Source organism: Eublepharis macularius, chromosome 8 (assembly GCF_028583425.1).
Source record: "Eublepharis macularius isolate TG4126 chromosome 8, MPM_Emac_v1.0, whole genome shotgun sequence".
Lineage (NCBI taxonomy): Eukaryota > Metazoa > Chordata > Lepidosauria > Squamata > Eublepharidae > Eublepharis > Eublepharis macularius.
The window spans coordinates 101,124,017-101,137,072 of record NC_072797.1 but is presented as its reverse complement, the minus strand read 5'-3'; the positions used below and the strand labels follow the sequence as shown (position 1 = coordinate 101,137,072).

Here is a 13,056-nt window from a genome sequence, read left to right as displayed (position 1 = left end):
CTGGCAGGTGGCTGGGGGGATCTCCCCCCGCCACCTGCCAGCTGATAGTTTAAAGGGACCTGCCGCTTGCAAGCCACAGGAAAAGTTTATATGGCCATTTCCCTGTGGAAATGGCCATTTAAACTGCCCCTTTATGACCCAAACAAACCAGTAGACCAGTTTGTGGAAGTTCGTGGAAACGAGCTTCCATGAACCACTGGTTCGTGAACCACGAACCAGCCTCGTTCATGCATTTTTTGGGGTCGTAATTCTATTCGTGCCCATCTCTAATCTATAGAAAAATTTACTGCAGCCTTGTAATAGTTGGTACCTGTTTGGCCTGCTATAACCATGGGCTGGACAGCCAGCTGGAAGAGCTTATCCAACACCAAGTGTAAAAACAACACCAGGGGCTCAAGTCGAGAAGAATTCAAGCAAATAATGCTGAGTTTCAGCTCATGTTCCAGCATGGCTTCTGTGATCTTCTCATTCATCACTCTTATAGGGAAGGCAACTTGGCTTTCTAGTGCATGGCATAGAGTGAAGAATTTCTCTAGATGATTGTCCTGTAAATGCAAGGCAGTTTGACATATGAGATACGGGACATTTATTACACATAGTAACAATAACAATAACATTAGATTTATATACCACCCTTCAGGACAACTTTACACCGGAGTCGGTTTCGTTTTCTCAGCCATGCCGGACGCTCCTCTCGGCTGGTCCGGGAGGAAACGACCGGGCACCCTGACCGGGCGGCTGATCTGCAAGGATTAGCCCCCAGGACTCCCAGGGAGGGAGCCAGGGTCCGGGACGCGGCGGGAAGAACTCCCCGAAATCAATGCGGGGAGGGAATTGCCCGTTTGTCCCTATGGAGGCCGGCAGATGTGCGCGGCGCCTCGAGTGCCGCCGGGCAACGAGAAACGGCAAGTAAAAGAAACAGGCGGAAGCCTGTAAACAAGCGAATCCCTTCTGTTCTACAAGCGTTTGTGAAGGAGAGGTTGATCTGAAGAAGACTCGCTCTTCCCCTTCGTGGAGTTCCAGAATTTTGTTGGCGCCCCCCCCCCCAAAATGGCAGCAAAGAAGCAAAGTCCCGCTCTCGGTAAGTCAATCTCGGCCACCTTGCAGAAAGGGGAGTCGCTCGAAGAATTGGTGTGCAGGGCGGTGGTGGAAGCTATAAAACCCTTTGTTGACAAGCTGAACGAAACTGATCAAAGGGTGGGCTTAATTGAAAGCGAGGTGAAAACCATTAAGGTAGCAGCGGGGGGGGCAGAAAAGTCTGCTCTGGAAAGTGCGTCACTTGTGAAGGCTACAAAAAAGGAGTTGAAGTTGGTGGAGAACCAACTGATCGGGCTACAAGTGGAACGAACGCAGACAATTTTGCGTCTCCAAAACGTGAAAGAGGAGGAAAATGAGGATCTGTGGGATTTGGTCTCGGAACTACTGGCGACACCCGCGAGGACGACTAAAGAAGAGGTTAAAAGCGACATTTTGGAGGTCCGTCGGGCTTCTTCAAAATAAGCAACAAAGCGACAGTTGCCTCGTGAGATCATTATTGACTTTTCAACTAAAAAGATTCGGGACACCATCCTATATAACTCATACAATGCGGATTTGGACTTTATGGGTTTGAAAGTCAAGATTTTGAAGGACGTTCCATTTCTAGTCCGGAAACGGCGTTTTAAATATAAAAAGTTTGCAGCTCTTCTGAGGGACCATGGAATAAAGTACAAATGGTTATTCCCGGAAGGAATATGGTTCAGATATAAAGATCAGGCCTATAAGATATTATCAGAAGATCAACTAAAGGATTTTGAGAATAAAAACCCAGAATTCTGCTGCACCAAGAACGAAGAAAAGGAGGAGCCGGAGGGGGGGGGAAGAGGAGAGCATTGCAACAGCAGTTGCACAGAGAGAATTGCGTCCGGGACCCAGAAGGGGGAGGAAAGTTTAATCAGAATTTGAAATGTTTATTCTCTGTATGATTAACCACTCCATCATTATTCTATGGAGCTATTTTTGTATTATGACAGTATGAAGGGAAACATTGAAGTGTAGTGTTTAGTGTTTGTAGTTCATTCCCCCCCCTTTTTCTTTTTCCACTCCCCTTTGTCCCTTCCCTCTTCCCTTTCCTTGTGATAGTCTGGTGTAGTGTTTTGTAGTTATGAAAAATAAAAAAAATTATAAAAAAAAAAAAAGGACAACTTTACACCCACTCAGTGGTTTACAAAGTATGCCATTATTATCCCCACAACAAACACCCTGTGAGGTGAGTGGGGCTGAGAGAGCTCCAGAGAGCCGTGACAAGCCCAAGGTCACCCAGCTGGCTTCAAGTGGAGGAGTGGGGAATCAAACCTGGCTCTCCGGATTAGAGTCCTGCACTCTTAACCACTACAGCAAACTGGCTCTCAGTACATGATACTACTGTAGTATCACGTACATGGATGGTGCGGCATAAATAAGGTACATTTCAAATTTTCATGAAATGAAATATTTATGGTTCAGCTACTAAACTGTTTTTGTTCTTAAGTTTAAATTTAATTTCTGTCCAAACAGTAGTTTTGAAGTCACTGATATTCGTGTCGACTTCTGAAACCCCAAAATACAACGTGAACATTGGTTGGAAAGAACATAAATGATGGGATCTGCTTAGTGACTAATTTCCAGAAAACAAGGGGTTTCAGGTATAATATGTACCTGAAACTGTGCCCTAGATTATAGTATGCTCCCAAATTGACATCACTACTGAAGGTATAATATTCTGCACACGCTAAGAGATGTTCTTATTTCATATCAGCTCTATCTTGCATTAAGCTCTAAGTAGACTTTTTAGAGAAATATTTATTAAATGTTTGCTAATTATAAGGAGAAAAAGGAATAGAAAGGAGGAAAGAAAAATACAGAATAAATTATTATAACAGTACGAACACTGAAAATATTACACTGTATAAATCACATTTTAGCATAGTCACACTAAAATGTTGTTTATGTATTTACTCCAAGATTTACCCTGACCTGGATAGCCCAGGTGGGCCTGATCTCATCAGATCTCAGAAACTATGCAGGGTTGGCCTTGGTTAGTAATTGGATGGGAGGCGCAGGCAATGGCAATCCTGGTTAGTCTTGGCAAACCACCTCTGTTAGTCTTTTGCCATGAAAACCCCACCACGGGTTGCTATAAATCAACTCTGACTTGAGGGCACTCTCCACCACCACCAGTCCAAGATTTAGTAACTTATAATTAACAATAAAAAATGAATAGATTCTGTTCAGTAGCCCATGAAATGGACAGGAAAAGATGATAGAATTTTATGCAGGATTATAGTTTTTAAAGCTCTATCTTAACAAACTAGCAAATCCATAAAACTAAGAGGAAATTTGTAGACTATTACATTTCTTAACTGAACTTTTTTTCCTCTCCAACAACAGGATTCTTTCCCCCCTTTAACTTCAAACCTATCCTCCAATATGCAAGTTAAATCTTATTACAGTCAATGGGATATAAATGCATACAACTCTGCAGGTTTACAATCTTACATCTTGAGTACGTGAGCTGCTCTTCCTGAAGCAGCAACTGAGGCACAAACTACACATGGTAGCTGCAGACCCAGATCTTTAAATATGGGTCTGAGGTAAGTTAACCTGTGAGAGAATAACTAGTCCAAGGTCAGCCAATGAGCTTAATGGATTGAACAGAGAATCAAATCCATGTTCCTCCAGTCCATATCAAATACCATCCACACAGTGACTGATAGAGGGGGGTGACCTCTCAAACCACTAAGCTAGTGCTATCTTGATTGCCATATTCAGGAAAGAAGGTGAGTATAAAATTTATTTCTTCAGGCGTTAAAACTCAACATGTTAGATGGTAAAACAAAATCCCCAAACTTCATTTTCTACATAAAATTAGAAGTTTAATGTGAGGAAGGATACAAAACTGTGAGGAAGGATACAAAATTGTAAAGTCTGGTCTGATAAAAATCATTGCTTCCTACAGTGGCTTTTCATTTACTTTAAGGGCTACATTATATATATTTGCATGTAACCTGATGATATAACATGATATTGCAGATTTTAGTTTGTTTCTAAATCTGTCCTTTAGAAAGCAATCCTAAGCGGGTCTACTCAGTGTTCAATGTTATTTATTCCGACAAATGTATTCTTATGATTGCAGTGTGGTCCTAAACCGGGTTATATCTTTCCAAATCCACTGACTTCACTGTGCTTCGATCTTTATTAAAAATTTGACCACTTAATAGGTTTTGTTTTACACCTCTGAAATGACTATTCTAAACCAAGTTACATTCTTCTAAGTATTCTAAACGTAAGACGTCAGTAGACTTAGAAGGTGAAACTCTGTAAACCTTTATACTGTAGACGTATTATTAAGCCTCCTTGCCCATACAAATGGGTGACCTCCATTTTCTAATTTTGAAGTTTTGTAAGTAGCCATCACAATCAGTTGCTGAGTTTGAAGGGAGATTTCTCCACAAACCCAGCATCCCTATTCCCATGGGCGATTGGGATGCCAGGATGCATAAATCCCTTACCTGTGTGTGAACAGATGAGACAGCTTGCACTTCAACATTAAACACCCCTTTGTGTCCTTCAGCCCACTTAATTGGAGGAGACTGTGGAGGAACTTTCTGTATTGAAGATAGAGAACTTGATGATCATCAAATTTTATAATGTTAATAATAACTCATATGTTTCTATTTAGTACACACACACACACTAAGTTATACCAATTCATATTTTACATGCACAATCCATACCAAAACATTTCTACCGTGTCCAGCTGGTATAATAAAGGCACACCATATTCCATGGCCAACAGGAAACGAGAAAATAACTGAAGCCTTGGAAAATGTTTGAATAGCCGAATAGCATATAAGAGAGTATCTTTGAGCAGACTGTTCCTGGCCAGTAATCGTAATTAATTCATATATAACAATCATTCATACAAATATACATTTGGAGACTGATGGGACCACTTCTATGACCAAAAATATCATAGATGCACTGAAACAAGTTCCATTGGTGTCGAGAAACGCTGTCATTTGTAAGTCTTTAAAAAAGTGTTTCCTCCGTCTTAGCTGATGGGGGTGGGTGGGAGAGCCAATTTTTTTCTAAGTGTACCCAGAATGTTTAGGTCATGCAGATGCCCCACCTGGCTGAAGACAAAAGAGTGGGCATAAGACTTTCTGCTAAAAGTTGTGGAGATGGTGGGGGGAACAGAAACTTGAAAGACTAAAGTACTTGAAAAAATCAAATACTAGAGTGAATTCTTCCTGGAACCTCCAGAAAAAGCCTCTCTGGCCTGCCACTCTGACCTGCCCAGGGGGATGGGCAAAGGGAGAGAATAAAATCTCATGGCTGATTTGAACTGGAAGCTGAAGGAGCTGAGGCCTGGCTCTTTTGCAGGCAGCAATCACTGGCCATGTGTAGGACAGAGAGGCCTGTTGGGAGTGGACTACAAGGTATGAAGGCTTCTCAGATAGAAAGCCTGCCTTAACAGAAGATATAAGTTAGGCATACACAAAGGGAGGGACTGAGGAATTGTGCTGTGCTTAAAAGTCTGAGCGTAAATATTTTTCCCTTTTTAAAAATAAATTCTTTATTTTAATGCTTTTTTAAATTCTTAGCTGTTCTCTGTTCCACAGACTTTCACTGCTCAACCCCACTATTTTAAACAGGTGCCTCAGAAAGGCGATGGTCTGTTGGCAATTTCTGATCTCCTATGGTGCCCAAGTCCAGTAAGCAGTCCCTGCAGTAACCAGGTGCTGCGTAGCAGGAGACTGGGCACAAGGCAGGGCTCAGAGTGGCAAGCATGCACAGGGGAGTGGAGAGTCTTCGTCCTCCCCATGGGCAATTCATACAAAGGCCAAGTGGTGGCAGTGGGTATAAGAGAGAAGGAACAAAAGCCCCTCTGAGGGTGGGGGGGGGGCACCAGCTGGGTGGCACATGCCAAATAGCAAATAACAGAATACTGAAAAAGAAAGATTCTGCTACATCACTTTAGCTGGCCTAACTATTTTTTCTAATTCTTTTCCCTATTACCTCTGCTGAGTGCATTGAATAGTTGGCAGGCAGTTTATCCAAGGCAACAGGAAGGCAATAATGACCCGTTTGGAGACGATCATTTAACAGAATTGGCAGCCACTGAAACAGATAATGGGCAAAACAGAATCTTATATCATTACTTGCATACAATACTGGATATTGATCTGGTTAGTTATATCCCATAATAAACAGATTAAATATCAGTTGTGTTATTCCCCCTAAAGCAATTACTTTAAAGACCTTTGCAGTCTAATGTCACTTGTAGCTACTTTGTAGACATATCTTCCTGGATCACTGACAGACTTTCTTGCCTTCTGTAAAAACCTTTTTCTCTCTCTGAATCAGCATATCATAAAGATTTTTAGATCTGTGACATATACATAACCACAACACAAGCTTACACATTCAAAAGACATACACAATACACTGAACAGATGTAAACGATGCACTTTAAAACAAGCAATAAATATTTACACTATACCATGCAAAAGATACATATAATGTGAGACATATGATGTTCAAGAACACAGGAAGGGTTAATTTTATTTCTCTCATGTTCCACTGAAATCTTGCATCCAAGCACAAGATATTAGGTATGTATTTGTGTTTGTGTGTATACACAAATTACAATTGACTGCATGTTTTAGTAAATAAAATTTCTATATCTGATAGCTTTGCTACTTTCACAGAGAATGCTGTGAGGAAAATGCTATTTATTGATTTCTCCAAGAAGCCAGAGTGAACTAGAAGTGACTTACTGAATACCCCAGGAGAGTTTCTACACATGCCTCTTGTTTTGGCTGGCAGCTGATGTGGTAGAATGTGAAGAGCAGGTGGTGTTTTTCTGTGAGTTTAGCTGGCAACTTAATCTTAACTTCTTCATAGAAGTCGGGAGACCTGTTTTGTTTGAGAAACAAACACACCTATTAAGACAAGAAATGGAAGTGCAACTTGCCATACCTAAGCCTCATCCTTATGTAACGCCCATAAATAAGAAAAGGGAAATAATCTCTACAGAGAAAATGTCAGTGTTTTGTGGACTGCGCCTGCTACAGAAAACCAAAAGGCTCTCTCTCAAGACACTGGAAATTTCTGTTCTCTCTCTGGGAATGAAACCAGCATCTTTCTATTCAAAATATACAACTGATGCCAAAACCTGATTCCTGACAGTCTTCTGGGATTTGTACAGACCAATCAGGGACCAGAAGACCATGTGATTAGAAGTAGGTGAAGGATGATGCAGTTCCCCTCCCTTTCTGGAGATCCAGCAGGAGAATTCTCACACCACAAGGGTTGGGAGGTGGCAGCCTGCCATTCTGCAGCCTGCAGTCAATTGTTCAGCAACTATTAAGCAATTTCATCTCTCTCCTCTAACAGAGCTGGGCCAGTAGGCTTATCCCCACACCTGTTATGTTTGCACAAGTCATTCGAGTGTCATTTATTTGACCAACAAAGTGTATTATATGGCCACCCCAGTGTAAACACTGTGGACCTCAGGAAAGGTGGTAGTTGTGAGTTCTTCATCACAACCACTGTTGCAAGCATTGTCCATTTTCTACTCATACAGCTTTTCAATACCATTCTATAGCCTTTCCCAAATAAGCACTACTGTCCGGATATTGTTTCTTTTCCACATAGTTCTGTGTCCCAAACCCTTCTTCACAGACAGTTTGATACTGCAAAATATGAAAATAAAAAGGGTGGAACAAATATACTGTAGAGGTCACCCTTGAGGACTGCTATATCCATGGCTCTCTCAGTTTGTGAGCTGCTGATCGTCATGGCAACAAAATCCACATGCCAGATATGTAGAAGAGTACAGGAAATTCTTAGAAAAAGCCATGAGCACAACAGCCCTGACAGACAGTCTTAAGCTTACTTGTTATGATATGTAACAGATGTGTAAACCTCTTGAACAAATTCTGGGCCACTTGATTTTCCAAATATTATCTACATGAAAAAACACAATAATTTAAACAAAACAGTATTTTAAAAGTGACAGTGATTTAAAGCTTATTCAGTGTTACCACTAGAAATTTGTATTTTATTTGTGATCAGACTCCCATACATAACTACCATTTTAAAATAAATAAAAATTCAAAGCACTAGTCTCATAAAATAAAAGAAAATTAAAAATGTAAAGGACTGTCTTTAATTGGTGACGTAGGAGAAGTTGCTATAGGAGCCTGCAAGTTTCCAAGTTACACAGAGCTCTCCATTGGGCAGAAAGGAAAGCTGCTGGTACACAACATGAGAATCAGCTACTATTCTACTTTCCCTGGTGAAGAATTCTGGCCACATGGAATAGACTCAAAGAGTTGCTCTTGGAGACCAGCTATCATCAGTGTGGGAATTATCTTGTGTGTTTCACAAGGAGCAATCTTATCCCCCATGTTATTCAACTTCTATGTAAAGCCTTTAGGATAAATCATTTGTAGCTATGGTATTGGATGCCATCAATATGCAGAGGACACCCAGCTCTATATATCATTATCCAAATCCCCAAGTGATACAGTAGAGGTCCTGAGTCGCTGCTTGACAGCTGTGGTCAAATGGCTGAAAGAAAGCACACTGAAACTGAACCCAGTCAGGACAGAGGTGATGCTGGTTGGTAAAACACAGATCTTGAAGGACTTCCCAACTTTGATGGGGTTCAGTTGATCCTGGCTGACCCAGTTAAGAGCCTGGGAGTTATACTAGATCCATCGCTGCTAGAGAACAAGTAAATGCAGCTGTAAAAAACGCTTTCTCCCAACAATGACTGACCTTGACGTGGCTAATTTGACCACCTGGATTCATGACATGGTAACACCAAGACTAGACTACTATAATGCACTCTACACAGATCAGGAAACGTTTTTAAACTATATGATAAAAGATTTCTTAGGTGAGTGAAATTAGAAACCATAGTTAATTTCTGCTCTCTGATCATCCTTCAGCAGGTTGGATAAGTGTTGCCCTTGCTCAGTTTTAATTTGGTATATTTCAATATAGACTTTTAAAACTCAACCTCAGTCTGAATATTAAATACTGAACTTCTTTAAAAAATTAAGAATGCTGCTGAATTCCATCCTGACTAGCACATGGCCTGAAATGAATTTTTTTCCCTTGAAAACAAGAAGTCTCAAAACCAAGACAGGACCAGGCAATGCCTCAATGATCACAACTATAGCCTGCTTTCCACCTGAGAACTGTGCAAGACTCATTTTAAGCTGCTCAACTGTTTATATTTTTATCCTCTGGATGAGTTTTTATTGCTGGGTTTTAATTAATAATCACATAAGTACCATAGAAGTTATTGTGTTTTATTTTGTAAGCCGCAGCATAGAAATTTTCTACACAAATAAATGCTGGCCTGGTTTTACTCTGGAAATAACTTCAAGTAGGGAAACTGTTCTGCATACTTATATATGAATTATTACATGCAAGTAATCTTACTGGCATTGCACATGTAGGGTCTTCTCCACACATAAATTGTATCTTAATGGTAATGTTTCGTGCCGAGGTCAGGCGGTTCGCAAAATTTAGCCGCTGTGGGTACACATAGAGAAGATTTCTGAAAGAAAAGGAAATGAAAAACAAATAATCACATTTGTTCTACTTGAACACCTTACTTAGGATGGTGTCATCCTAAGAATCAATTTCTGTAGCTTGAAATGGCTACAGTCACCTAAGGTGCCGGGGGGGGGGGGGGGAAGCCAGGCTAACCCTGACTGCTGGTAAGCATTTGCAGTCAGTTACTTTTTTTGACATGCCAAAATGCTGAGGATTCAATTTGGGCTTAATTGTCATCACAAATAAGGTTTCCAGGGATGCAATCCATCATAGTCTCGCCACAATGGCCCTAAGGTGTTACTGAGCTGAAACTGTGGAAGGATCTTCCATAGACCCAAGTCAGCAGCCAAAGCCGATGTCAATAAATAAAGTGATGACTGCTGGCTAACCAGGAGTGGCCTGTGCAGGTATGGGGGTCATTCACCAGCTACATGCAGCCACAAATGTTACTGTTGCCACCCCTGCTTCAGCTACTATTTTCCATCTTCCCCTTAGCTGATGCTCAGTTACAGCAGCTGTTTATTGCCTCTGGCTCTGTACCTCCCTACCACATCCATAGCTTTAAGGGAACTCTAGGCTGTCAATATGACAATTCTGTCATGGGTTATGTGCTCTACTCATGAGTAGGGGTCTGCACCTGAAAAATATTTGGGTTTCCCGCTTCAGGTTTACCCGAAGCGGGAAAAGGTTTTGGAAAAAAACCCGAAATCTGAAGCAGCATGCCGCTTCGGATTCGGGTTTCTAAGTCACTACGGTATGCTCCGCAAAGATTCAGACCATACTGAAGTGACAGGGGGAGGGGGAGGGGGGAGGCCCACCTCCACCCTTAAACTCCCACCCCACCCTGTAACCCCGTCCCCCGCCCCACTTACCTGGTCAGGCTCCAGCCATGAATGCCACGCTGGCCAGCTGGCCTCTCCTGTTGCTGCTGCGCAGCTGTGGCCAGAGTGGCTGGCTGGTGGAGAATGCCTCCCCTGCTGCCACCGCGCAGCTGTGGCCAGCCGGTGGAGAAGGCCTCCCCTGCCGCAGCTGTGCAGTCGCGGCTGGCGGAGAGGGCCTTCCCTGCTGCCATTGCTACACAGCTGCGGCCTGCATGGCCGGCGCAGCCAGCCAGCAATGAGGACCTTCCCTGCCACTGCGGCACAGCCACAGCCGGCGCGGCTGGCCAGCAGAGAGGGCTGCCGCTGCCACCGGAGGCCAGCGGGGAAGTGGGAGGGCCTCCTTCTCCTCCAGCTGGTGCCAGGTAAGTGGAGGTGGGGAGGTAAGGGTGGGGAATGGAAAAGTTTAAAGGGCCCTTCCTCTTGCGAAAAGGCCCTTTAAACTTAACCCACGGGGTCCCTGAAGCTTCCCAAAGCATTGTGAATGCTTCAGGAAGCTTTGATTCAGTATTTCCGAATCGGGGCCAGCATGCTTATTTAAACTACATCAAAGGGAGCATCACTACTTTTCTTATTAAAAGCAGGGTTACCACATCTTTTCTGGCAAAGCTCCTGCTCCTTTAACAGCATGAAAGGCAAAAATGCCACAAGTGAAGCTTTTTGGAACATGGAGTTCCATGTGTATGAGCTAAACCGTGAGAACCTCTGGATATCACCCACTAACTTTTTAAAATTTAAACTTATTCAGTTAAAATGGAAGTTGGACACAGAGCTTTACAAATTCATCTACCATTTTATATGCAAGTCATATAAGTGTTATTAAATTCAATTTACCAGCCTAGTCAAAATAGCATTCAACTTATCACACTTATCTACCTTTTTACCATTCAACATATAGGTTAGATTATTCAACTGTACACATTCCTTTAGTTTCTCCAACTACTCCACTTGATTTGGGATCATGTTTGTTTTACAATATCTATCAAAGACTAATCTTGTAGAGGTTATGGCATTTATAACAAATTCTCGAGTATCGTTGGGAAGGAAGTCTACATAGTTCAAAGAAATATTTAAGAAAGAAAGATAACATTTTACTTACTCCTTGAGAAAAAGCTCTAGAAATAATTTTCCAATATTCTTTGGCTCTACTGCATTTCCGCCTCATATGCATAAAGTTTGTGTCAGCAACTCCACAAATCTAACATTCACTTGTACCCCATTGATTAATTTTAGCTAATTTATTAGAGGTTTGATGCCACTGATAAAATATTTTGATCATATTCTCTTTAGCTGTAAGATTTACTGAAAGATTTAAGCCACTTAAAGTTGATATCCAGAACTCAGGCTCAATTACAGATTCCAAATTCTTAGAACATAGCTTTATAATTCTTTTCTCCTGATTGCTGTCTAAATCCAACAAGATATATCTAACAAGATATATCTTAGAAAATGAGATATATCTTAGAAAAAATATTATTTTCTCCATCTATTATTAATTTTCCAAAATCTGCCCTTTGTTTTCTTATTTCTCTTTTTCTTAACTTTATAAAACTTTTAATCTGCAAATACTGGAAGAAAGAAATCTGCTTATTGCTTAAAGATGAAATCTCTTTGAAGGTAATAACTTTTGGAGGTTGGGAATTGATGGTTTTCCTATTCATGGGTGTCACTCCCTATATTAAAAGGGATAGGATCCTTTCCAAGGAATTAGCTACCAACCCAATCCAATGCATTTTGGGATTTTTCCAAACTCCTTTCCCCCCTCCATTATTTAGTTACACTTTAAAAATCAAAGCAAGAAGATTAGCGCACTGAACTGAAACAGCAGTAGAAGCAAATTGATTTCAAGGACCTACAAATTCAAAAGCTACTGCAAAAGGTGGGTTCTTTTTATATTTAAAGTCTCTCTGGATGCTACGTTTCTGCACAGACATGCACAATTTTAACATGCTCGTGCAGTCAGGTATCAGCTAAGGGTATGATGAACTGCACTTGAAAACAGGTTTCTTAAGTCCAGCAATCAGAAAGCTGGTAGGGAAAGCGTTAACTCTTGCCTGGAATAGAGAGCTTGAGAGACAGCCTGCTCCCTTCTCTCTGATTGGTCAGTTAGAACCTGTTTGAAAAGCTGACATTTGGTTTTCTGACAGGATTGCTGAAAGAGAGTTTTTGAGTGAGTCTGACAGGGAAGGTCAGACAGGTTCCCCTCTCGAGCAAGGGCAGAGGAAACTTTTTTTTAATTATAACATCACTGTCCTGAAGAAAAATTCTATTTGAAAATTCTTAATAGAAGTGTCAGCAGAAGCTGAAGCCCACTTGACACAGACACCATAGAACTGGGAGTGTGTTCTGGCAGGATTGATTGGGTAGTAGGTTAGACTCAAGCCAAAAGAAGAAGGGTTATATCTTCTTAGGAGAAGAAGATTAATTCTTGCCCAGTTTCTAAAGAGGGTTTGGCTCTGAGAAGGACCCCGTGTCTATTGTGAAGGGAAAACAGTTTTAAACTAACACCAGGAAACCTGAGTTGACATAGGAAACTCTGTGAAGAAACGCTGTAGCTGTAATTAAAATATTAAGTAAAACA

The 13,056-nt window shown here is 41.4% G+C and overlaps 1 protein-coding gene across 1 annotated transcript in view; it reads right to left on the bottom strand.

Annotated features, from left to right (window-relative positions):
• The window catches only part of DOCK8 (dedicator of cytokinesis 8), a 125,556-nt gene that overhangs the window by 64,716 nt on the left and 47,784 nt on the right, over nt 1-13,056 (bottom strand). Inside the window, 6 exon segments of the mRNA XM_054986167.1 lie at nt 311-545; nt 4,530-4,625; nt 6,040-6,141; nt 6,801-6,939; nt 7,922-7,992; nt 9,481-9,598. Coding sequence (XP_054842142.1) covers nt 311-545; nt 4,530-4,625; nt 6,040-6,141; nt 6,801-6,939; nt 7,922-7,992; nt 9,481-9,598 — 761 coding nt within the window.